Below are 27200 nucleotides of genomic sequence, written 5' to 3'. Positions count from 1 at the left end.
GAAACAATTCATTTTTTCAATTTTTCCGGAGTGGAAATAAACCTCTTTGGAATAAAAACATTTTTTTTTTTGTTTTTTACCGAAATTTTCCTTTTTTTTTCCGACTGTTTTCATCTGTAATCATAATGCATATTTAAAAAAAAAAAAAAACATTTTTAAAATGACTTATTTTTGTTCTTATATCCTTTGTCCACAATCTGTAGCTTTTTGTGAAGAAGTTGAATGTTTTAAAAAGAAATTGAACTAGAACTGATTGAAATATCACATTTTGCATCAAACAACATCTCAGATATTCTAATGTACTTTTTCTTTTTTCTTTCTTTCTTTTCTTTTCTTTTTGGCGTACATGGCTTGGCATTAAAATAACGTGTTTCGTTTTTCTTAATTTGCTTACAAATTTTTTCTGGGTTAGCAGCAATATTGAAAGGAATTTTGCATTTAATCAGTGCCATAAATTTTCAAATTTAACTTTAAAAACATTGTATTTGAATTGAAAGGGGAGATTAAAATCGCGTGCGTGCTGCATTCCATCCATGTTTGGTCAGTCAAACCCCGAACTTATTAAGTCTACAGCCCATCCGCCTCTATTTTCTCATTTATTGTAATTATCCCGAGTTATAAAGCGCCAACTTAAAAAATAAACCAAAATATCACACATCTGAGCTACCATATACATCTCTGATTTCAGCTGGGGGGGGGGGGGGGGAATGCTGGTTTGTAACGTTTTATTTTCTGCAAAGTATAGATGTTAGACTTCTAGAGTCCTTGTTCCATTGCACAATAATCTTTGAAAATCGAACTTTATTCAAAATATTGAATGTTCAGAACAGAATAAAGAAATTTAGAGGAGCATCAGCGTTAAACTCCCATTGAAAAACGTATTGCGATGGGAAAAGGGCGTGGTGTACTGTGGCACAAATGACGTCCAATCAGGGGTCGTTCCTTCTTGCGGCGCTTATGCTTAATAAGTAATGGGGTCGTTTCCAAAAATTTATAAGTTTTTTTTCTGAAAGAGCATGCTTAAAACCATTTCTGACCATTTTTTAAATAATTTGTTTTTGTTTAATATTTTTTAGGAATTACTTAAATCGGCACGCTTTCATTGTTTACGATTCTGTCGTGTTACGTCACAAATGATGAAATCCCATTTATTGTTGCCGTTCACTGGGCAAAATATATAATTCGCATATTTACTCATGTGTATTGGCAACGATATGGTTGATAGCAAGCGTAGAGCGCAATTTTGATTTGCTTCTTGATTATCATAACGTGGAAACGTGGTGAAAGATGCGGCAAAGTGCATCATTTGTGACGTCATCAAGACCACGCCTTGTTTGAAAAACCGGACATTTTAAAAAATTAATTTAAAAATAACGGTTGGGAAAATAAAAGTCTTTTCTGGGTCCATGTTTTTTTTTTTTGCTTATTCTATCAATTTCAGTGGCTAAAAGTACTACTTTTGATTGAACTCCCGGCTTCAATTTCTTAGTATGCAGGGCCTCTCTGTGTAATTTCTTTACTCTATGTCTTCACGCAACAAATTTTAATAAAAGCATTGTTGAGGGAAGTTGGGATAAAACACTGAATAATAATTTAAGTGGAGAAAAGCCTTCGAAAAATAGGGATTTTATGTCGAAATCTAAGTATTATAATGAACAGTTTTTAATTGATATCTCTGCTAATTATTATTAGAGGATTATGTTAAATAGCCAAACATAAAGACGGGAAGATTACGAATTGAAAATTTCATACGGTAAATTTCAAATATGTCCATGTTAATTTAAAATCCTTTTATTTAAAAAGATTCAGGAATTCATATGGGATGCGAGATGCAGCCTAAAAAATCCTCGTAGAGATTCAAACTGACTTACCCAGAATCCATAAACCATAAATTAGTTTTTCGTCAACGACAAAGGTATATACTTTACTGTTTAACATAATGCCGAATTACAAGTGAGTTAAAAATTAGGGAGATTCGAAATCTATTTTCTGTTTTAAATTTACCTCCAGTAGTTAATTTCTCAGAGAAAATGATTTTGAGACAATTTTTTTTCAAAAAATAAGATGTTCAATTGAAAGTAATACTTCAAAACTGAAATATCCCCGCAAAAAAAAAAAAAAAAAAAAAAAAAAAAATGCGGAAAACGAACCGATAGTTAGCTTATAGGATGTGCGGTGGGAAGTTCCTGCCCATAAAATGGCGGACGATCGTTGTTTGAAAAAGAATCACTTTTCTACCACAGGATGATCCATCTATTCGATCGAGTTCGGGATCGTGTCGCACGCTACCTGCGTGCGACAAATGCAGGTAGCGTTTTTGCCGCTTGAATTTTTTGTTTACCAAGTCAAAAACGTAACGTACGTAAGTCGAAAAAATGGTCAACAATGAACGCTACCTGCTGGAATTAAGGATTAATCCACTGGGCGATTCTCGAAAAAAATGTCCCTTGCGTAACGCTAAGTTCTTAATTTTTTCCAACTAACCAAAGCTTTCAACAAATAATGCTTTTGACGTATGATTTTAGGAGGTTCCATTTTAAATTCAGAAAGGCTTTTTTCTTCCATAGCAATGCCCTTTTCCCCCATAACTGGCAGGAACCGGCCTACGTTCATCTCAAAACACATACATGTTTCTTTTTTCAATCACTTACGGGTCATTCTCCAGAAAACGTAACTTTTGAACGCAAATATTTTTCAATTTCGAAACATTTTTTTTTTTTTTTTCTTCTTCATTCTTACATGAAAGTGTTACCTACTAGAAGTAACCATATACAATGACTCAAATAAGTTCCAATTATTTTACTCATAAATGAAAAAAAATAAAAAATGCGGTGTTCACTGGGGAAAAAAAAGGAAAAACTTTTAATATTTAAAAATTGAGGCCAATTTAATATCAAAGTAGTAATTTGTTAATTGTGCAAACAATCAGCTATTTTAATGATTAGTGGGAATATAATATTAAGGTCTCTTAATTAAAGTATGACTTAATTAGTAGTTTCAAATGTATGTTAAAAAGTATTTAGTAAATTTGAGGATAATACTGGCAAATTATAAATTTGGTAGAATGCCTATTATTGATGTATTTACCCTCTATCAGTTATTTTCACCTCAGAAATAATGACCTTGATAAGGTCTCACGAAGGTGAGGAAGGAAATTTCGTGTCGTCAAAAAGTAGCGGACATCATATAGTTTTATGCCGTTTAAAATCACAGACGCTAATAAAAGCATCATCTTTCTTTGCATTTGAAAGTACTCTACGTTTACCAGTTTTATGCGTTTAGGAAAATGTTTAAAACGCTATTCCTTTTAGAAGCAGAGCTCGTACATGAGTAGATGCATCCACTCTTTTAAGTTATCACACACCGATTATTTAATAGACGTAAGAAGAAGTAGTTTAGGTTTAATACCAGATTTTTTTAAACTAGATTCACTGATTCTCTGGTTTGTTATTGCGAAATAACGGGAAAAAAAATGTGTGTGTGTGTGTGGGGGGGGGGGGGGGTAGGCAGCAAAGAAAAAAAAAGAATAGACTTTTGGAGGATTTTTAAAACATTTTGGGGGTAATGCTCCCTAAGTGTCCCTTTTTGCTACAAATGTTCATGCTTTTGAACCTTTCACCACTTTAGCCCCTCAGAAGAATGCTAACGGTTTATACCGTTCTCTTGCGAGTTTACAAGTCATGATGTGGGATACGCACCCCTTTTCGCCGTCAAACGATTTTTTTAGGATCACGATTTAAACATTCTGTACTCTTATGCTTAAAATTCTGTCTTTACTTTGGCTGATTCCTTTTATTTCTTTTCAGCTGTTACTTAAACTGTGTATGACACCTGATTTCAATGAATGATTTTCGGCTCCCAACTATGATACTCAAAAAAGTGCAAGTCGTGGGATTAAGGCATTTGATGGAAGTAAATATGAGAAGAAAGGCTATCAAGTGAAACTTTCCAGAACTTCTGCCTTAAAACAAAAAGCTGTGTATTTTTCAGCTTAACAAATCAAGATCAAGAGAAGTGTGCTGAGAATTTGTGAAACTGTTTTTCCTTTAGTGGCTACAAGACTCTTTGATAGCTTGTATCTTCCTATTTATTCCTTGTTATTGAAGAATGAAATCGTAGGCGTAAACATCTGAAGTTGCCGTTTTAATTTAATACATTGTTCTAGTTTTCCATGCCTTTGAACTCAGGTTTACTTAGAAAAATGCGTTACTCATCAAGATAAACTATTTGCAAGTCGGTACTTGCTTTTGCTTATCAAAAAAGGTGCACTTGCTTTTCGGCGCAAAGCTTTTCGTTTGATCTGCGTCGTTTCTCCGAGTTCTGATTTCTTATCAACAACAGATTGAAAAAATAACGTAGAAGTTTCTCGATAGAGAATATTTCATAATGATATATCAAACGCGTGCTTTCGGAACCACAAAGTCATAGTCCCAAAATCATTCTTATTAGCTTTTTTAATTGATATTTGTCACAGCAATAAAAAGAGTTCATTGATGGTGAAAAATAAGTAAATACTCCCCCCCCCCCCCCCCCAACGGTGTTCTTTTGCGTTCTCAAGAAAACCTTATGCCAGTGCTTGATGGCAGAGAAGATGTTCATTAAGCAGCTTATGCTAAAACCCGTCATCTTCTGAATTTTGTTCGAAGGTCGTTCTCCTCAGCGATGGAGAGCCAGCTAACGACCAGCCATGGTGAAAAACGATATTCATGTGAGATTTGTTCAAAGTTATATTCCACTGCTTCAGTTTTAAAGGCACATTACAGGATCCATACTGGTGAAAAGCCCTATTCCTGTGACTATTGTTCAAAGTCATTTTCTCATCCTTCAGACCGACGAAAACATTTGAGACTCCATACTGGCGAGAAACCCTATTCGTGTAAGTTGTGTCCTAAGGCCTTTTTTTATAATGTAGATTTAAAGAAACACTTGAGAGTCCATTCTGGCGAAAAACCTTATTCGTGTGAACATTGTTCGAAGGTATTTACTCAAATTTCAAACCTGCACAGACATTTGAGACTCCATACTGACGAAAAACCCTATTCGTGTGAATACTGTAGTAAAGCATTTCCTAGCTCTTCAAATCTACAGCGTCATTTGAAATCCCACACAGAAGAAAAACCTTATTCATGTGACCATTGCCCCAAAAGATTTTCTGAAGCTTACCGTTTAAAGGAACACGTGTTGCCACATAAGCGTGAAAAGATATATTCATGTTCGTACTGTGCAAAACAGTTTCCTAATGTTGGATATTTAAAGAGCCATTTACGGCGACATGACGGAGAAAGAACCTTTTCGTGCCAGTATTGTTCAAAGGCCTTTTTTGAAAATAGAGATTTAAAGCAACATATGAAAATCCATGCTGATGAAAAACCGCATTCGTGTGAATATTGCTCAAAGACATTTGTTACCGCTGGAGAGTTAAAGACTCATTTGAGAACCCATACTGGTGAGAAACCTTATGTCTGTGAGATTTGTGCGAGAGCCTTTTCTCAAACTTCAAATTTATGGGTTCATATGAGTGTGCATGCAAATAAAAAACGATATTCCTGTGAATATTGTCCGAAAGGATTTTGTCGAAGCGATCGTTTAAAGGCACACATGAGAGTACATAATAACTGAAAGACAAGTTTATGTGACATTTGATTAAAAATGTTTCCTGCTAGATGATGCATGAGAATGCAAGAGTACATACTAACTGAAAGACAAGTTTATGTGACATTTGATTAAAAGTGTTTCCTGCTAGATGATGCATGAGAATGCAAGAGTACATACTAACTGAAAGACAAGTTTATGTGACATTTGATTAAAAGTGTTTCCTGCTAGATGATGCATGAGAATGCAGTTGAACTGGTTTATAAAAAAAACTAGCTGCAAAACCCGGCGTTGCTCGGGTTAAAATACATTGCATGTTTAATGGTACATAAAATATTTAAGAATTCTCTCTTTAACGTAGATAATATAGATTTCTATTTTAAATATTGAGAGACTTAGTCGACCATTAAACATGCGACGTATACAGAGTATAACAAATTAACTAATTAATTAATTGAAATTAAAATAATTATAAGTTAAAATACGAAACATCTTAGTAAATTGAATAGTTATGTTTTATTTTCATAATTATTTACATACTATATTAAACATACAACATATGAAAAATACATATATATATTACATACTATTATTATTAGCGAATTGGTCTTTCTGGCACAATTCAAAAAACTCTGTTAAAGTTGTTTGAGTTGCTAGTTCATTTGCAACTTTTTATGCAGTTTCTGTTGTGAAACCTCGAATTTTAAATATAGCTGTAAATTCGCCTTGTTCTGGAGATCGACGTCTATATTTCGGATAATCGTCTTCACCTGAAACTGTTTCATTCAAAAATGGTTTCGGGGAACGTTTTGTATATTTTCTATCTTTCATACGCGGAGAACTTTTATTTAGCTCACCACACGGGCCGTGAACCATATTTTTTACAATTATGCTATAGAGATCGGGATCTTCTTCCGGATTTGGAAATTCAGCCTTAATGATATCATCTATTTGATTCGGTTGAATTTTATTTTGGAACCAAATTAAATTGTGAGAATGTGGCAGTCTTCGTTTCTACCATTCAATTGAAAACATCCAGCAGATAACAGCACCAAATATTTGATTTTTCACGATAGCGTCAATAAACTTAATTTGTTTTTGACGGAAAACTCGGGCAACAATATCATGCCGGTCACTGGCCGTCTGTCCATATTGTAATTCTTCTTTGATTTCCGTCCATGAAGAATTACATGTAAATGTTATAAATAAATCTGGTCTGCCATGTTTTCTGACATAAGTTATCGCATCCTGAGCATATTCATGCATGTGACGTGGACTTCCAGTGAATGTCGATGGCAAAATGACCAATTTTCTCATGTTATCGATTAGCATCGTTTATTATTACATCTCTCAAATGGATGTAATCATCTGAACGTAACTTACGTTGATTATGGCGAATAAATTGTAATCTTTCCGTCTCGATTTTCGCATACATGTCTACAATAAATTGCTGAAATAATTGCCGACAGTTTAAAATATGATTATATTCACCATTTCTAATCATAATTCGATACACATAAAATTGCATAGCCGATACCTTTTTGGTAGTTTCGACACCTGTAGCTGGATTGATTTGTTGAATATTGAAATGATAGCCATCCTCACCTTGCCAAAAAGTTAGCGGATACTGTAGAGCATCATAACTGCGATGTGTTTCAGCAATACGTTGCAATTTATTATTTCGACGTTGAATAATAATATCACGATGACTATATTCATTATCAACAATCACAACGGCAACTTCGTTTGGGGTGCATTGAATCTTCTTTCGTGCTGACCGGCTGATTTATTTTTATCTGCGCGAATGACAATCTTATAATTATCTGCTATCATTTGGTCTAAAGAAGTCTTAAACACATTGATTAGTTGATTATGATTATGAAGTAAACGTTGTAATTTTTGAATAATATCTCCTTGTAGTCCTTGAATATTAGAGCAACGTTGATCTGTTTCCAGTTTTTCATTAGAACGTTCTAGATCATTCTGGATATTTCTAGAACTTTCAAGAGCATTCTAAGTCGATTATTACGTTTATAGACGTTTTGGAACTTTTTAGATCATTCTAGAACCTTTTAGAACTTTCTAGATCATTCTGGAAATTTCTAGAACCTTCCAGAACATTTTAAGTCGATTATAACTTTCACAGATGTTTTGGAACTTTCGAGATCATTCTAGAATCTTTTAGAACTTTCTAGATCATTCTGGAAATTTCTGGAACCTTCTAGAACATTCTTAGTCGATTGTAGCGTTTGCGCATGTTTTGGAACTTTCTAGATCATTCTAGAAATATTGAGAATCTTCTAGAACAATCTAGATCGATTGTAACAGTTGCACACATTCTAGAGTTTTCTAGACTATTCCTAAAATTTTATGAACTTTCTCGTAGTTCTCATAAGTTAGAAAAGGACAGACATACACTTTTTCACATTTTTGCCACCCACAACCACCCACTTCCACCCACCGCGACCAAACTCCCTTATTCCCACCAGGAGACCAAGGGGTGCTTACAACCCCAAGCAGAATTTGATTGGAATAGGTGGTAATAGAGAAAACCCTGTCTTTACGTACGCACATTAGCATTATATATATATATTAAGATTATCAAAATTCTGTAGATAACTAAAGAAATTGGTTGATTTTCTTTGAACTGTCTTAATGCCTCTATGTTATTTTATTGTTTTTTCAGCCCGGAAAACACCATTTGTAACTGTACCCCTAGTTTCGTGAAATGTTTGAAGCTTTTTTGAGCACTCAAAAGCCATTAAGTAAGTTTCTTTTGGGGCGGGGGGCATTGTTGCTTTTATTAATTAGTTACTATTCTGCAATTAGGAATGCAAATTGCAGAATCTTTTTGAAACAGTGAGCCACAAAGACTGGACAGGGGGGGGGGGGTGGAGTTTCAAAACTGTAAAAATGCTTGCACATCATATTTAGTACGTATTTGTAGCTGGTAGTGTAATTTTGCAATATGTAGCTCAAAGCTGCCCTCATGCAGACATAATTGCAAAAAAAAAAATAAAAGTATTCACTTAAATCGATCTAAGTTTGAAATTTGCTGGAATAAATTCACATAGTCAAGAATGTAATTTTTTAAACTAACCGTAGATAGCTAAAATTAATAACCCATTTTGTTAAAACTAAGCTATCTGAGATTGCACAATAATTCATTCATAGCATGTATAAAATAGTGCGGAATTTTCATTCAATTTAGCATTTGAACACATCTAATCGGATTGCTTACATTGCAACTTTAAAAATATTTTTTAAATGTTGGGTTTAATATTAGTTGTACGAGAGTTGATTCAAAAGTAAGGTTCCTCTCAATTTTACAAATATACAGCACTGTCTATTCTCACTGAAATTTAAATCGTTGGAAAATAAAGCGTTTCACCCATTTTTTGACTTTGTCGTCGCTCCGGAAACGTTGCTCATCAAAATGTTCCTTAAACTTGGGAGTAGGAAACAAGTGTTAATCACTAGACTTGAGCTCCGGACTGCAAGGAGAGTGGGACATGACAGTCAACAAACCACTCTGTTCTTAATTGCAGTGGCGCATCCTCAATGGGTTGGCGGTGGAATTCTGTGACACTCAATACAGAAGTTAGGGTACCGTCAAAAATAATGCACTGAAAAAGATGGCAATTATGTATAAAAATAGAGAAACACTTTTTATCTAAAGACGATAAATTTCAAAGAGAATAGACAGTGCTGCATATTTAAAATTGATGGGAACCTTACTTTTGGATTAACCCTTGTAGCAAGGCGCAGAACAATAAGGTTTGCATTTGAATTCTATTTCTAGTTTTGGAAAATTAATATCAACCTTACATGGATGAAAAGCTATTTCTAATCAATTCTTTTATTTTTTTAGTGCAACGTAATTTTGGTTGGAAACGCGCAATTTTGTCTGAATTATGTTGATTAAAGTTTTTTTCTCCAATTGATATACAAATCGTATGGAATGATAAACAAATACTTATCGAAACGAAAAGAATGAATATTCAATAGTAGAAAATTTCACTGGCAAATTTCATTCAGAACAATTCGGGGTGAGGTGGGGGGTAAGCAACTTTGCCCAATGAGAATCTTCGTCCCATCCTTCTCCAAAAGTATCATTTTCCTCCAAAGTGCGCCCGCCCTGCGCCAAAAAACCCGGAAAAGAACTTAGCCAATAGCTTCATCCATTGACGAGTTATCGTGCGAAGGAAGTCCGCAAAATCGGGGCCACTTTTCATGGCAAAAACCCGCAAAAAAGACAAAAAAAAAAAAAAAAAAAACTGCGCAAGAAGTTTCATTCGGTACCTAATCAGGGGCGTGCATAAAATTGTTTTTTGAGTCCTTAAAATACATTTTAAACTTTGCGACAGTACGAAGCAGTGTAAAGGTAGGAGAAATTTTCCTAACTTAAAAGTTTTAAAAAATGTAAATTTAGAGTATCTTTGGTTTCTCAAAGGCTCCCTTATAACTCCCTTTTGGATCTTTGCTTGAGCGTATCACTAAATGTCACTAACTCAGAAATTGCCTCCCAAGGTACAAACAAGACTTACTCCGCATATTCCTTAGATCCAGTACTACTATATTACCAAATTCAGATGATTCACTTTTTCACTGATAGAAGAGGATAAGTTTAAGAGGCCCTTGACATTCGGTTAACCATTCTGTGATTCTTGAGAAGAAAAAGTTCTGCGTCAGTCAAGTGTTATTACTTTTAAACTAGAAAGTCGCCCGTCATGGTATGACGATTGAAAATTGTTTCTACTTTTGAACGAAGCACTTGCTTGTTTGATGATTTTTTGATAGTTGAAATTTTAACCCTGACACCAGTGGATTAACCCTAAACTCCAGTAGATAGCGTCGATTCGCATCTCCAGAGCTCGAATACGCTACCTTGCTGTGATTTACAATACTACCGAAAAAAGTAAAACATTTCATTCCATGTGTTTTCTTTGGGGTAAATTACAGGCTTCAGACAGTTTATAATGTAATTTCCGAACAATGGAAAAGAAAGCTTCTTACAAACACTATGATAAATTACTGTCATTCACTAATCTTCAAAGCAAGTTATAAGTAACTGCATCTATTTGTTTTACCTTTTTCATCCGCCATTAGTGGTTGCAGAAACTCCTATAGTTTATTGGATTTGCGAATTGTTTTGGTTCCTTCGTTTTCCTAAAATGACAGTCTTACCAGTAAAACTGTTAAGTCGCCGGATCGAGTTCAACCATTGTCACAACAAAGTTTTTCCATGCTCGCCAAACATTACCAAATCATATTATCAAATTATTATGCTGTGGCATGAGATTCATTGTTAAAACTCGCATGTTACTTTATCATCGGCTATTATTTATATAAGGATGTGAAAGGCTTTGCCCATAAACATCATTTTACTAATTAAAAACCTAAAATGAATGACTAAATGTGAAACTCATTGTTTAAAGGAATTTGTTGATAATGTATGATTCTTGTGATCTTGACCGTGTGTATTTGTTGAATACACGAGGCTATTGCTTTTTTTTGAGGGGGGGGGGCTTTGCTCTTAGGAGGGCACCCCTGTCGTAGAACAACATCGATAGCAACCAGTTAACCGGTAGATCTCATAGAACGCTGCGGTTTGTAACCGGTAGACAGATTGAAGCCGTCGAACGCAATCAAAGAAAGGTTTCGTATTAAACGAATCGTTCATTCTTTTAGAGCGTTTCTTAGTTAAAAACTTCAAAAAACTCTCTTTTTTAAACAGAAAGATGAGTTTATAAGCCGCATTGCTACAGTTCCCACAATGCACTGCAGTGACGTTTTAATCTAGCATTGACGTCAGGTGAATAGAGTCCTTTTCCCAAAAGGACTTTTAAATTTATTTATTTGCTAGCAAAAATACCAGGTTTTGCCTTGGTCAGTAATGATTGTAAGAAATAACCGCTACTTTCATTCATTTTCTATTTTTAACTAAAACTTCTATCTTTAACTTAATCAAACTCAGAACACACCGCTTTGACTTGATCAAAATTGAGGTTCTTCCTTACCCATAAAAGTAAAATAGCAATTAGTATAAAGAACGAAATAGTATTCAGTTTGAAACGAAAGCACGACATTTAAGCATATAAAAATTTGAAGAATTTCCAAAATATGAACTAACAAAACAAAGATCACTAAACAAACCGTGCTCTTTTTTTTTTTATTAAAAAAATAGTACACAAAAATACACGCACACACATACACACACACACACACAAAAAAAAAAAAAAAAAAAAAAAGAAGAAGAAGAAGAAGCTCTCTACTGTGTTTCCCTTAAGAGTTCAAAAAGTAGTTTCCAAATATTTAAATGACTTTAAATTCATGTTTGCTCCTGAGAAGCCTGTATTCAAAATTTTCATTATAATTACTATTAATATTGCTGTTGTCAGGCAACGAAGTTTCGTAACAATGAGTTTAATTCGCAACTCCAACAAACTATAGGGGACGCTGCACTCACTGTCTAATGGCGGATGAAAAAACTAAAACAAACGCACGCCGTAATGTATAAATTGCTTCTAAGCTTAGGAAATGACAGAAATTTTTGTTCGCATGTATGACTTTTTGTTCTTTATTCATTTGAAAAGATTTTTCAAAGACTTTTGGTTATTCTGACCCATGTAGAAAGAGATTAGAAATCAAAAAGTACTACGAAAGTAAAAAATTAATGCAGAACACACAGCAAGTTGTTCTGAAGCAGCCATTTTCACGATGTTGAGTTCGGTATTCATAAATGTTTGGTTCGCTTCGAACAGCATTTTCATTTTGTACTGTTTTTTTCTATACACTAGTACATATTATATCCAGTTTCGTGAGATTTTCGTCATTTGTTGACATTTTTGTGACATTTCCGGCATTTGTTGACATTTTTGTCACATAGTGCACATACGTGACAGACTGTAAAGAGTAACATTTAAAACTAGATAATTTATTTCTATGACTATATGATTTGATATCAAAAGAAATCATCATGCATTTAATTCATTCGTCATGGAAATAATTTAACTGATATGCGAAATCTTGTCAAGATACATTATTCTTTCACACAATACTAAAACCATAACCCTATAAACAGATTTTTGGCGAAACTCTTCCACCGATAATGACGGCTTTTGCAGAGCAACCAAATAAAGTTGGAGCGATATTTTATCGATAAAAATTCCAAGCTTTTATTTTTTATTGTTCAAATTCTTAACGTTCTTTCTGGATTTTTCAATCTGTTCTGCGATAAATATTTTCAAGAAAATTTATTTGCATACTGTCCATTTCAGTTGGATGCTACAGTAACAAGGTTATTTAAACAATTTATGTGGAATTAGGTTAAGGAAAAGCAGTAATTTTCAGCATGGCCCTAGTGTCCAGTCAATGTTGTTAAGTTCGCTTTTTTTCCATCGAATTGAAAAACTGATATTTATTCAAATTCACTCAGAACAAGATAAATAAAATGTGTACTCACTGTTTATATCAGATATTTTTGATGTTACGCTGTTGCGAATGACGATTTCAAATGATGAATTACGCAAATAAAAAAATACACATAACAAACTGTTTGTTTTGCCCAAAATGAACACGTGGAACGCAATGTTTTAGTTTTATTCGGCAGTTTTGTAAATTACCGCAAGGTAGCGTATTCGAGCTCTGGAGTTGCGAATATTTAATCATTTAATTGGGAAATTAAATGACATTTAGTTTTCCATCATAACTTTTTAAACTAAGTTTTTTAGAAACAAATTATACCCTATGTTGCTCCCATTGAGTTGTAACACTAAGAGGAGAGCAAAGTAATCGGTCCGTTTTTTGCCCAAGTGAGTATGGCAAAATAATGGTGGACGGTACGTCTCCTTCGGCTGAAGGATCCAAGGAAGTGACGTCATTTTAGCTCCACCTTTTTTTCCCCCTTATGTTTGCGGCAGAAGTAGTTCCGTATTTCGCTGCCTTAACAACAGGAAGTCCTTATGAGTATAAGAAACGGAAAAGGGCATGATTATTGAACTATTTTATTGTTCCCGCCCCCTCCCCCCAGCCTGATCCGAGAAAATTTATGGGAATATTAGAAATGACGGGCGTGATTACCATACAAGTGTAAAAAATATATTTACTGTTCTGTATTTTCCAAAAGTATTTTCAGTCATTTTTTGATTGGGATAAAAGAACATACTTTATTTTTAGTGATATAAAATAATATCTTAATTTTTAGTTGTACAATAAATAAATAAATAAAATGACAATAATAAAAATTACCGTTCTTAATTTTTAAATGTGTTTTCATTAGTTTTTTATTTGGAATTTTTAAAGAACCAATATTTTATTTTTTTAAAGTATTAACTCCTGAAGAATGAGGAAGTGTTATTTCGCTATATTGGGGAATGTAGGGCAAAGTGAAATAGTTAACATAACTTATACTTTTAAAAAATGAACAAGTTTAAAATTTGTTCTGAAAATTATGGTTCATAAAGAAAGAATAATATGTGACTTGCATTGAAGCGTTTATTTTTGATAGTAAATTTGTGTATCTCCATAAAAAAAGGTGGAAATTTATCACTTTTTTTATGGGATCATTTAAATAGTTTCATTTAATCGTACAAAATAGCCATTTCTGGCGAGTAACTTAATTTCTTTGCACTGAAGGCATTACATTTAACTCAAAAATATTTTATTTTCGCGTAGTTTTTATTTCCTAGCATTGATTGACAAGGGTGTTCCGAAAATTTCAACACATGCCTACTATATTTTCATAGCAAGTTTGTGCTAAAACACTGTGCTTTACTTCAAATTTAGAATTTATGCGATTATTAGACAAGGTGACAAGGTAAATTTACATTTTACTATGTTCTGAAGAAGAGATTTGCATTGCAGAGCTATCAAGCAGATCACACCTTTAAAAACTAACCAGGTTAGGTTTGCCAAAACCATAGCACAAAATGATTTTTGTTTATTTCAAAAAGTCATTGCATAATGTAAAAAAAAAAATCAACTTGCAATTAAAAAGTTTAACTATTGTTTTTTAAAAAATGTGTTAAGCATAGACTTGTCAAAACTCCCCTCAATGTGTACAGCATAAAAATAGATGTTACATTTTACTATCTTTAAAACTCGCAACTAAGTATTCAGAAATAAGTGCCTAGTAATAAATTTCGCTCTGCACTCACTTTACATATGGAGCTTTTCTTACAATTTGTATTTCATAGTGTCATATTTTATGAGTCAAGCAGCAGTAAAGGATTGTATGCAGTGGCGTAGCCAGGATTTTATTTCGGAGGGGGTCCAATCAGTGGCGTAGCGAGATTTTCATTCCGGGTGGGGGGTGGGGTGTCCTAAGGAAATTTGACAAATAATATGCAGATCTTCTAAAAAATAAGCAAAATAGAATTTAGAGATGAAAAATAAATTTAACTGTGACAAGTAATAATTTTGAATGCATTTGAATTTAAAATAAGCAGCAAAATTTAATGCTAGATTCCCCACTTCCCCAGAAAGCCCACGCAGGGACTATATTCCAAGAAATTTAGAGGGAACTAAGCAAAGGAGAAGTGCCTTTTTTAGATTCTAAACAGGTATATGTTCTCAGAATTTTTATCTACGAGTACTTCAAAGACACGAAGACTCTACGCCTTACGTCGCCCTCTCACTTCGTGCCCCGCTCCCCATTTAGTTGTCATAATGAAACATATCCAAAATAAAGGGATTCGCATTTGAGAAACAATTTCTCCCAACATTGAACATTATCGTCCATTTTTGACACTTTCATTGTGACAGCCCGATTTCCCGCTCGCGTAGGGATGCTTCTGGAAACTTCTCTGGTAGAAAGCTCGTTACGTCACTTCCTTCGATCCTTCAGCCGAAGGTGATGTATCGTCCACCGCAAAATAATCGCACTCTTAACATTTCAACTCAAGTTTTATTCTGTAAAGCCTTTTGCCATGCAATTTTCAAATCCTTAATATGTTCAAATCGTTGTGGCAAAAGAAGTGGTCTTTTGCTATTAAACAAGAAGTTTTATCATGCTCGCTCGAAATTCAGACCGTGAGCCTCAGTGTAGAAGAATGGGAAGTTCTCTCTCCTGTTCTCAAGGGTTGCTCCCTGACAATGTAGCTATCTGTCTATGGTGAAAAAATGGTTAAAATCGGTTCTGCAGTTTTGAAGATTACTCCGGACATACATACAGAAGTAGCCATTTATGTATATTGATCCGGAGATGGTGCTGCCATCTATCGGTATATAAAATAACGGAGGCAAGGCACTTAGTATGCAGTCCTCGACATAAATATAGTTGTAGTCAGTTGTGACTCTGAATAGGAATAGGAATGTATATAGACACGTTTAGTGTGACGTCAGAGGTTGCCAGAAACTCGGGGAAGTTTCCAATCATGCCGTTGCTATGCGCGTTGCTAAGGGATAATCAGCATAGGATCTTCGTAGGAATAGGGTTAGAGCGATGTTTAATTGATAGTTTTTTGGCAATTAAATGGTCGAAATAATTTTTTTAGTGGTTTCAAGTTACATATAAGCCACCTGTAGACATCATTTGACGAGTATCGATAGTTTTTACATGTGAATCGGGTTAAAATTCGGCAAAACATAGAATTATGTGGAATACAAGTGTGTTTTCTAGAGTTATAGACTCTTCTTATTGTTATTTCTTTTTCGTTGGGGGGGGGGGGGAGGGGGATAGGTCCGACATTTGAGAGGGTCAGGAGAGGTATTGCCAATCTCATGCCTTTTGGAAAATAACTGTATTTCAATAAATTTAGTGTAATTTCTGCTGTTTTTCGACGCAACATACTCGTACATTGACTATTTCCTTTTTGTACGTACCCTTCTAGGAAATTTGAAATATCATGACTTGGGGGAGGGGGGTTGTGAGATTTTTCTTTTAAAGTATAGAGCGAAATTTAATTATTATTATTATTATTATTAGGAAGAGGAGTAGTTTTAATTGAATTGTATGCATTCTTTTCTTTAGAAGACGAGAGACCATGTCAGCCTAGTCAGCGATACCTGGAGGGGGGGGGGGAGGATTTTTCTGCATTTGTTCCAGTAATAATGCATATTTTAATGAAACTCCATTCCTTCGAGCTCTTTGGGGGAAAGGGAGAATTGCGTGTTTTCTTCAAATTGTCACGAGTATTTTAATCTTTTTTTTTTTTTTTTTTTGTATTCCGAGGCGGGGGATTTTTACTTTACTCTACTTGTTATACATATTTTTTATATCAATATACATAAATATACATCGAAAATTTCAGTTTGTTCTACTATTTCAATGCATAGTTCAATTAAATTCTTTTTTTCTTTGGGGGGAGGGGATATTTCTTCTTGCTGCGCGTAATTTTAAGTAATTGCTCTTTGGGGGGGGGCGACAAGGATATACATATTAGTTTTTTTCTAGGTTCAATGGGAATTTTACCAATTTCTTCAAGTTAGTTTTTATTCCTATTCGGAATAGAACTCAATTGGAGTTTAACTTAAATTACGTGTGTGTTCTCGCAGAAGAAAAACTTTTAAACTAAAATATTCCAATCAAACTCGCATTAGAATAAGGACAATGTAACCTAACAACCCCCCTCCAATTCGAAAAAAAAAATAACTTCAATGCAAACAAGCATCACAATCGAGAAAAGTGAAAAATTCTCCTTCCCCAAACAAAAAATTACTTATAACATTTAAAAAAAAAAAAAAAAAAAAAAAATCCCGGTCGAAGAAAATAATTATAAACAAATTCTTAGAAAGCTTTAAACAGGATTTTAAAAAAATATATCTCCCTCGTCCCGTCATTTCAAATTTTTCTGCAAAGGGGGGGGGGGGGGTTAAATCATATACAGTCAATGCATATTGCATCGAAAGACAAACAAATTGCGCAAAATTTATAGAAATACAGCAATTTTCCAAAAGCGGGGGAGAGGGGCAATGTCTTCCCAGATCCTCTCAAATGGCGAAGTTGTTCCCCTCCACCCAAAGAAAAAGAAATAACAATAAGAAGAGTGTATAACTCGAGAAAACACACTTGTATTCCACATAAGTCTATGTTTTGCCGAATTTTAACCCGATTCACACGTAAAAACTATCGATATTCGTCAAATGATGTCTGCAGGTGGCTTATATGTAACTTGAAACCGCCAAAAAAATTATTTAAGCTTTTAATTGGCAAGAAACCATCAATTAAACATCGCTCTAACCCTATTCGTACGAAGATCCTATGTTGTTTCTTCCTTAGCAACGCGCATAGCAACGGCATGATTGGAAACTTCCCCGAGTTTCTGGCAACCCCTGACGTCACCACTAAACGTGTCTATAGATACAGAAGTTAAGAATTACCACACCACAACCACCGGTTTAGAAGATGAAGCTTCTAAGGTTGCGTTCGATGAGTACGACCGAGAGCGACCGGTTAGTTAATCACGTGACAACTAATGATCACGTGCTCCAATCAACCAATCAACTGCTTAGAATAGTAACCAGTGAGGTAACCGGTTGATCATAGAACGCTGCGGTAAGTAACCGGTTACTTACTGGTTAACCGGTGAGGTTCGTCGAACGCACCCTAAGTGTACACAATTCAGAATGTCTTGCTTTGTTTACGGACATGGAAGAGGAGAAGCCGGGTACATCTATCTCTCTACTTATTAGTGCAACTTCACTTAATGTATTATAATATAATTTTGGCTTGTTTTAGGATTTTCAAATGAATTTTGCGAGTTCGATTTTTTGATAACTACTGCCGTGAAAGAAGTGCAAAAGAAAATTTCAAAAACCTTGTTGTAGTTTCAATATTCTATGAAAAGCGTGTAGATTTTGTAACGCTGCTAAAGAACGATAGTTAAGCTGCACGTTTATCAAATTGACCATTTTGATGACACTAAACTAACCCGGTATTTGTTTTTAATCTTTGCAATATTCACCAAAACTGGTAAGTTTTAGTTTTGAACTGCTCATATTGTTAATTTTATTTTTCAAAGATCAATTACAATTTTCATGCTATAACTTTCAAGGGCGTATTCAGGGGATGGTCAAAGGATCAGTTGACCCCATTGAGCTATCATACTAAGAGGAGAAAGAACTTCCCATTCTTCTGCATTGAAGCTCGGGGCCTGAATTTCCAGCCAGTATGGCAAAACGTGTCACTTTATCACCTGCGCTAGCAATTATTTTATTTTTAATATTTTAGAGGTAAAAAAAAAAATCGTCTGCAGTTGATTTGTAAATTAATATTAGTTGGTAATTTTCATTCTATCTTGAGATTTGAGAGATAGTAAGCCTTTAGAATTAACAGCATGTTTTGAAAAAGTGCTTTAAACAATTTAATTAAGTTCTTTTATGGAGTTTGTGTTGTATTTATATGCTTTTTGAAGTCATTATTGATTTTTAATACCTATTTGCAAAAGGATTTATTGCAAAGTTTAATGCTCACACGAGATTATGTCTCCTAGAAGTAGAACAAAAAGTGAGGTTCTGGTAGAAGTACATTCTAAGTTTGGAAAATATATGCAGAAATGAAAGTTAATAATCCAGAGAAATACAAATGTTATTTAATGAAAGAAGCTATGAGTTTGTATAGTTATTTCCATGAAGCTTTTATTTACCTTTCATCAACTTCTTCAAAATCATTTCAAAACTTCATTATATGTAAAGAGCAGTATGTATAGCCATTCAAGTACTTCATTAATACCCTCTTTATTATTAAATTTCAAAATTCAAAAAGTAGTAAATAAAATTGGAACTGATGTGATATACCCCACCCTTGGCGACTTTTTCCTGTTGGCGCCAAGAAAGCGTCGCCAAGAAAACGATGTATGACGACATATGTCATACATCGTTCTTAGCGAAGCTTTTTTAGCGCCAACAGGAAAAAATCAGATAAAAAAACATGATCAAAGCACTTCAGAACACAATATATATAAAAACAACATAAAAGCACAACAAAAAACATCACGCATATATGCTTCAAAAATGTACAGGGCCGGGGTTTTTTGTAAAGATATTAAAATACAATGAAATAAATTATTGTATTAATTACAAGTCGAAATGAATGCATTAATTGTTTTTTCATCATTTCTCCGGGATACGAGCCCTCGGTCTCATAGTACTTTCGTAATGAGACCTCGGCTCGCCGGCTCTGCCTCGGTCTCATTACGAAAGTACTATGAGACCTCTGGCTCGCCAGGACCTCGCTCCGCTCGGTCCGTTATCCCTCCGACTGTTAATATACATTACAGTCGGAGTATGGTCACAATTATGTATATTTATGTATATTATGCATATTCATGTGTATGTACACCCAAGGGTGGCTCCTTCCGTCAGTGTACAATAATGACACAGTTTTAAGTGTGAAATATGCACCATTATTGTGCAGATTTATTAATAAAATTCAGCATTTTTAAGAGTACAACCGAAAGAACTTTCAATTGTTAACATAAAATTCAGTACCTAAAGGAGGCACGTTAATGTCTAAATAATTCGTGGCATCGATAAGAATTAACTTTTAGAACAAAATAACCAAACTATTTTTGTAAAATTAATTAACATACAGTAAAAATAAAGTTAAAAGCTACAAGAACCCCTCAAGGATTTGTAAAAAACAAAGAATTTCCGAAGTGAGAATTTTTATGTGAATTCTAAAATAAAGAACTTACCTTTTTATGGTATAAATCCTCACACTCAGTCCAAAACAAAACATCATCTGACAATGGCGCGTTACAGATACACACCACGTTGGAGTTAACTTTTAATTAACCTTCAAGTTTGAAGAAACTGGCATTTTCTAATGTTTTTACTTCAAAACACAACTACTGAATCTAAACTAACACAAAATAAGCATTCCTGTAAGGTATATTGCACAAAACAACACGTATCTCTCCTGCGTAAAACCAAGCACCCAAGTAAACAAGTTCGAACAAGTTTGCCTTCGCGTTGCCAACCACAGGTTAGTTTCACCAGGGATGCCATGCTTAAAAATTTATTGCCTCATTGGCGAGAAAAATATTTCAATTTTGTGCAAAAAATCGGATGTCGCCAAATGGGTGGGGGGGGGGGGGGGGGTATATCACATCTGTACCATAAAATTTTCATTGGAAAAGTTAAAAATCAGATTAACAATTGTCAAAAATGGTGAAACTTACATTATGATGATGTCCAAAATCCATTACCTACAGGACAACAATGTCCAAAATCTGTTACCTACAGACTGCTGATTTGATTTGCTAATTTACAATTTTTACAAATACCTGCTGTCTTTTCATGTTCATATATTGTGTTCTAGGTATGCATGCTTTAGAATAAAATCAAAATTGATGTCAAATTTGAAAATTTTTGAAATTGCTCAAAGTTAACTTTTTTGTTCCCACCTTTTGAGAACTGCCCAAATATTATCTCCAGTTATGTAAAGAAGAGTGAGGTTCGGGGGTTCTCCGGCGGAATTTTTTTGCAATTGTAGTGCTAAAAACGCAGGTTAATACCATATTTTCATGATGTTATGTGAAGGAAAGACTCGAAGCCCCACACTAGGAAATTTTTTTTCTAACTTGCTGCCTTAAAAATGCATTCTAATTATCTTTGGTAGGGGAGAAGAGGTTTGGAGAGCTCCCTCAGAAATTGTATGAAATTGTAACTCTGAAAATGCTGTTTTAAACTATCTATGGTGATTTAAGAAGAGGAGGAGAGATTGAAAGGCCTCCCATCCCAGAAGATTTCCCATCTCAGGAAAATTTTCTAATTTGTAAACATAAAATCGCATTCTAGACTATCTTTGGTAAGGTTAGGGATATAGATAATTAAAAAGAACACAAAACACACTGCATATTTTGAACAAAAGCAGTTTTGTTTGCTAAAGAAGTAATACTGGAGTCAGATGCCCAGAGTGGCAGAATACATTTAACTCACTGGTTTCGAACTCAAAAAACGTATTATCGCGATTCGTTCACTAATTTTTCTTTGATGGAATCAATAATATATTTGTTATTTTTTTTTAAATGTGTAGTTAAAATGAAAAAAATCATATGGCAGTTTCTTGGAGAAACCACAATTATTAACGGAAACGGCCCATCTTAACAAAGTCTAACCATATGTGTCGTGAGTGTTACCTAGTAAACAAGTTCTAAAATTCAATTCAAAAAAAAAAAAAAAAAAAAGAAATGCATAATAACTTAATTAAAATTTGTAGCTTACTTAAAAGCAATGTTATCTTCCTAACAATATTGTTTTTAAATATTTTTTTCTTTTCATTTATAATTTTGACAGGCAGTGAAAATAGATACTTGGTAACACTCATGATGATGAATATTGTGCATTTTTATTTAAAAAATATTGTTTTTTAATGCTATTCAAGGGACAAATTTATTCATAAAATGTATGATTTTTGTAAAAATAAACACTTAAATACTTTGTAGAAATACTGTCATGTTGTCCAGTAACACTTATGACATTGAAGGTGAAAAATTTACTTTTAAAGTAAAATATCTCTAGTTGTATGAAATACTAAGCTCAAATGAGGCAGTGAGAAGCAAAGGGATGCACGTGGACATTTTCAAGTTTCAAGTAAAGCGCGTATAAAGATTACGTCCTAGGTAGGCTTTCATTGGATTTTTTTTCTAAATCATGCAGGGTTGCCACGCACCGGGAAAACCGGGAAAACCTGGAATTGTCAGGGAAAATGAAAATGGCCGAAAATCAGGGAAATGTCGGGGAAAATGAAAAATTGCATATATCCGATCGTTCTTAGCGCGGCCTGCGGTTTATGACGTCAAAAAAAAAAAACTTTCTGCCTTGTTTTTTTCGCCGCCATTCCCTTCCCATTCGTCGTTTTGTCATTCCCCTCTTTCTTTTTCCCCCTGCAGTTCTTTTTATCAACATCTCTGCAATTGGCACGTGCGCCATAGCAGTCGGCGTGCACGCATATTGACCGATCCCAAGCGGTAATTCTGTAATCCACGCTATGGCTTGGTTTCTCCCATGCTCGATAGATGGCGCCACTACTTTTTCATGATATTTTTTTTTTTTTTTTGCTTTCTTTTTAAAAATGTCTTGTGTCTTTTGAAGTTTTAACCATGGATAGCTTATCATCCGGCTTTACTTATTCAAATATTAATATTACAAACGATCAAAACGAAAATTGAACTTACAGAGTAAAAGAAATCACTGATGAAAATGCTGCAAATGTAAGTTTTAAATTTTTTTTCTTAATTTAATTGCGGATAATCCCGAAAAAAAATATGTTATTAAAGGGACAGAACAGCCGATTTAAATTATTGGAATTTTAAAAAAAATGTGAAAATTCATGTGCCTAAAGGTTTAACGTTGTAATTAATAATTTAATCAACGGTCTAATTGATACAGCTATATCAATTAGATAACATTATATGCAGTATTCGGGGGGGGGGGGAGTACATGCATGTAGTGTGAAATGTAAGTCAGAACAGCTCTTTTACAAAAGTACTCCAATAGGCTTTCTAGTTTTTTATTTATTTATTTATTAATTAATTTTTTTTTTTTTGAAAAACACAAAGACACACACACACACACACACACACACACATATATATATATATATATATATATATATATTTATATATATATATATATATATATATATATATATATATATATATATATATATATATATATATATATGCCAATGATTTTTTTTGGTGGTGGGGGGGGGGGGATCGCTTCCTTTTGGGGGGGGGGACACATTCACCCTTAGTTTCATTTACCCATGTTTTGTAGCATTTTTTAAAATTAATTTTCTGTTTAGTTCGTTCTTTAAGTTATGTTGTTTTTTCCACCAGTACTTACATGTTCTTTACTTAATTGCTATGTTGGGCCTTTTTTGGTAAAAGATTTTTTAGATTGTATTTGTGTTTTAATAAAAATTGAATTAACTTCTCTTTTGATTGGCTTATACAGATTTAACTTAAATATGCTTGTTAATTTTATACACAGAACTGGTTACAGCAACGCAGTGAAGATACAAAAAGTACTTGGCGTGTTGCAACAACATATCCGAAATCAGGGCGATTTAATAAATACAAAATCAGCTATCGCTGTGTGCATGACAGACAGAATAGTTTCTGGGGATGGTCCTTCAAAGCATACAGGATGCACTGCCAAATTGACAATCACAATACAAAGGCAAGTTACTTTCAATAAAATGTATATATAACAGAGTTTGAAATAGGGTTCAATTTCTGGAAGGGGAATGTCCCCCATTACTTCAGATTCCAAGGGGGATTTTTTGAATTTCGGGAAGAATTTTTATAAGTTCTGAAAGTTTGTTTACAATTTATTTTATAATTCATTTTTATTTCATTTTTCTATTTATTCATTTTTAAATTATAATTTTTTTTGGTGTAATATCAGTCCCATTTTCAAATAATTATTCCTTAATTTTGCAATTTTACTTTATTATTTCATTTTCAATAAAATATTTTACAACTAAGTAACATCACATACACTCAATTTTTTTTTTTTTTTTTAATAGAACATTTTCTGGTTCTAATTATCCGAATGGGGTTCGGTCCCGATTGTTTAGAAAAATATTTCTACTGAACAAAAACTTTTTTTCTGGCGATCAAAAAGTTAAAGTAAAAAATTGCCTATAATTTTCCAAAACGGACTGTCGTTTCCAGCAGTTTTCGGATCGCATTTCGACCGGCGGATCGGAATTAGTTGATATTAGCGGATCGGAATCGGTTGATGTAACCAGTTCTGTGTATAAAATTAACAAGCATATTTAAGTTAAATCTGTACAAGCCATTCAAAACAGAAATTAATTCAATTTTTATTGAAACACAAATACAATCTAAAAAATATTTAACCAAAAAAGGCCCAACATAGCAATTTAGTAAAGAACATGTAAGTAATGGTGGAAAAAACAACAAAAGTTAAAGAACAAACTAAACAGAAGATTAATTTTTAAAAATGCTACAAAACATGGGTAAATAAAACTAAGGGTGAATGTCCCCCCCCCCCCCCAAAAGGAAGCGATCCCCCCCCCCCACCAAAAAAAATCATTGGCATATATATATATATATATATATATGTGTGTGTGTGTGTGTGTGTGTGTCTTTGTGTTTTTCAAAAAAAAAATTAATAAATAAATAAATAAAAAACTAGAAAGCCTATTGGAGTACTTTTGTAAAAGAGCTGTTCTGACTTACATTTCACACTATATACATGTACTCCCCCCCCCCCCGAATACTGCATATAATGTTATCTAATTGATATAGTTGTATCAATTAGACCGTTGATTAAATTATTAATTACAACGTTAAACCTTTAGGCACATGAATTTTCACATTTTTTCTTAAATTCCAATAATTTAAATCGGCTGTTCTGTCCCTTTAATAACATCTTTTTTTTTTTTTTTTTTCGGGATTATCCGCAATTAAATTTTGAAAAAAAAAATTAAAACTTACATTTGCAGCAGTTTCATCAGTGATTTCTTTTACTCTGTATGTTAAATTTTCGTTTTGATCGTTTTTAATATTAATATTTGAATAAGTAAAGCCGGATGGTAAGCTATCCATGGTTAAAACTTCAAAAGACACAAGACATTTTTAAAAATAAAGCAAAAAAAAAAATATCATGAAAAAGTAGTGACGCCATCTATCGAGCATGGAAGAAACCAAGCCATAGCGTGGATTAGAGAATTACCGCTTGGGATCGGTCAATATGCGGCGTGCACCATAGCAGTCAGCGGCGGACATGCGCAGAAGGTACTTCTTTTCTTCCTCGTTTGAGCGGGCCCTGTTTAAGCGCTGCTTGTTTACGTCAGCAGTTCTGAAGTTGTTATGATGCACAGCACGTTGTTTTGTCTGGGAGTGCCGACTGAAGTTTTTAATGAGCTGCAATAATCTTTTCATATTTTATATTATTTCTTTAAATTAATTAATGTAATCGTATTATTCTAAACAATTTTGTTCTGTAAATTTAGTTCATTAGACAATTTTAAACTTAGAAAGTTTCTTTTTTACAGAAGTATCGCTAATCTTTTAGTATTTTGGTAGTGATCTTTTAAGACTTCCAATGCGCTTCTTTCTTTCAAAATAAAAGTAATCCGATTTAAAAAAAATCTGCACATCAGAGAAGTTTCTGATCAATGCTCAAACTTTAACTTTATGACAGGGTGCCCACAGGAGTGATTATGGCGAAAGTTGCGCCATCAATTTTTTTTTTGGGGGGGGGGAGGGATTTTTTAATTATTTATTTTACTTTATTTGTATTCAAATTATTTACTCATATTATTTTACTTTATTATTTTCATCTGTGTGTGTGTATTTTATTGGGGAGCGAGCACACTTTTTTTTCAAAACAATAATAATTAAAAATAAATAAATAGGTAAAAAAAATTAAAAAAAGAGGGTTAAAAATAAAAAAAAGCGCTAAGGCGTTCAGAAATATTGGGGGGGGGGGGGTGCTATTGAACTTGGGGGGGGAGGGGAGCACCCCTGTGTTATGAGCCACAAACAGGGGAAATATGTGAAGCTAAAAGGTGCATGATTTTTTTACAGGCCAAAGTCTAAAAGCGCTTTGAGTTCAATGGATTGGAGGGGTAGAAAGCAATAATTGAAAAAGTTAAGGTTTCATAGGTTTTAGTTCAGATTATTTTAGCAATTAACTTTATTTTTGTGATACAGATGTCACAATTGCTAATTCTGCAGTTCTTTCACTTGATGTAAGGCAGTGGCTCCTCGATATTGAAAATTAGATATGCTACATTTACATAAATTGTTTATTACAGTGATTTGCTTCACTTGTGTTAGTACATTCGGGGAAGTTCAAAAATACACTTAAAAAAAAAGGTTTCTCCTAGAAAACAGGACACCACTCAATGTTTTTAGACTTGTGGATAGTAAAATACTGGAGGAATTTTAACTTCCTATTCCAACTGAAAGAGGGTGCTCGACCCCCTCCCTCAAACTTCATAAGTATGAGGAGGGGGTTAAAAAAATTCATTGAACTGAATAAACAATGTTACATACTATAATCTACACGAGTTATATGCATATTCATTGCAATAAAATAATTACTTTCATAAAAAAAAAAAAAAAAACAGCTGGGGAAATTAAATGTTTCTAAATTTGACTTTTTTTATGCTAGAGCTAATGTTAAATGGAGGGGTCATTGAGCACCCTCCTAAAATTTGAGCAAGAAGCTAAAACTTTTACAGCACAATACTATTAGTAAGTCTAAAAAAAATAAGGGGTGTCTTGGACTCGAGCCGAAAGAGAAAAAAAAAATTGAACCACCCTTAGTACATATTTTTGATTATTTCAGCTTGAATAAATTAAATTTGGTAGCCATTGTTTGTAATGTTTGAAAATGAGGTAAATTTTATCAAAATTTGAGATGTATATATTAACGTTGCAAGATGAAGGTGGAGATTGATAACCTGGAATTTTTCTCAAAACCACCTGGAAAACCTGGAAATGTCAGGGAATTTCATTCTTGAACTTCTGTGGCAACCCTGTCATGCTATACAGCACCACCTACCAGGGTTCTCTACTAATACCATCTCTTGCCAGAAGACACAGAAGGGGTTCACCTACCATTTGCCCTGGTTACCTCCAAATTTTTAATTTTGCCACTTGCATCCCTTCGCTTCTCAC

At 33.8% G+C, this 27200-nt stretch overlaps 1 protein-coding gene across 1 annotated transcript; it reads left to right on the top strand.

The window, feature by feature from the left end:
• Positions 1–4592: 4592 nt before the first annotated feature.
• LOC129229840 (zinc finger protein 726-like) lies at positions 4593–5941 on the top strand. The gene has a single exon (XM_054864216.1). The coding sequence runs from the start codon at positions 4663–4665 to the stop codon at positions 5617–5619; it is 957 nt and encodes a 318-aa protein (XP_054720191.1). The 5' UTR covers positions 4593–4662; the 3' UTR covers positions 5620–5941.
• The last annotated feature ends 21259 nt before the right edge of the window (positions 5942–27200 follow it).

The sequence above is a fragment of the Uloborus diversus genome, chromosome 9 (genome assembly GCF_026930045.1).
Source record: "Uloborus diversus isolate 005 chromosome 9, Udiv.v.3.1, whole genome shotgun sequence".
NCBI classification, from domain to species: Eukaryota; Metazoa; Arthropoda; class Arachnida; order Araneae; family Uloboridae; genus Uloborus; species Uloborus diversus.
This window is presented reverse-complemented; position numbering and strand designations above follow the sequence as displayed.

What these genes read in the sequence shown, in the direction of transcription:
- LOC129229840 (XM_054864216.1), top strand. Translation starts at nt 4,663, where the DNA reads ATGGAGAGCCAGCTAACGACCAGCCATGGTGAAAAACGATATTCATGT.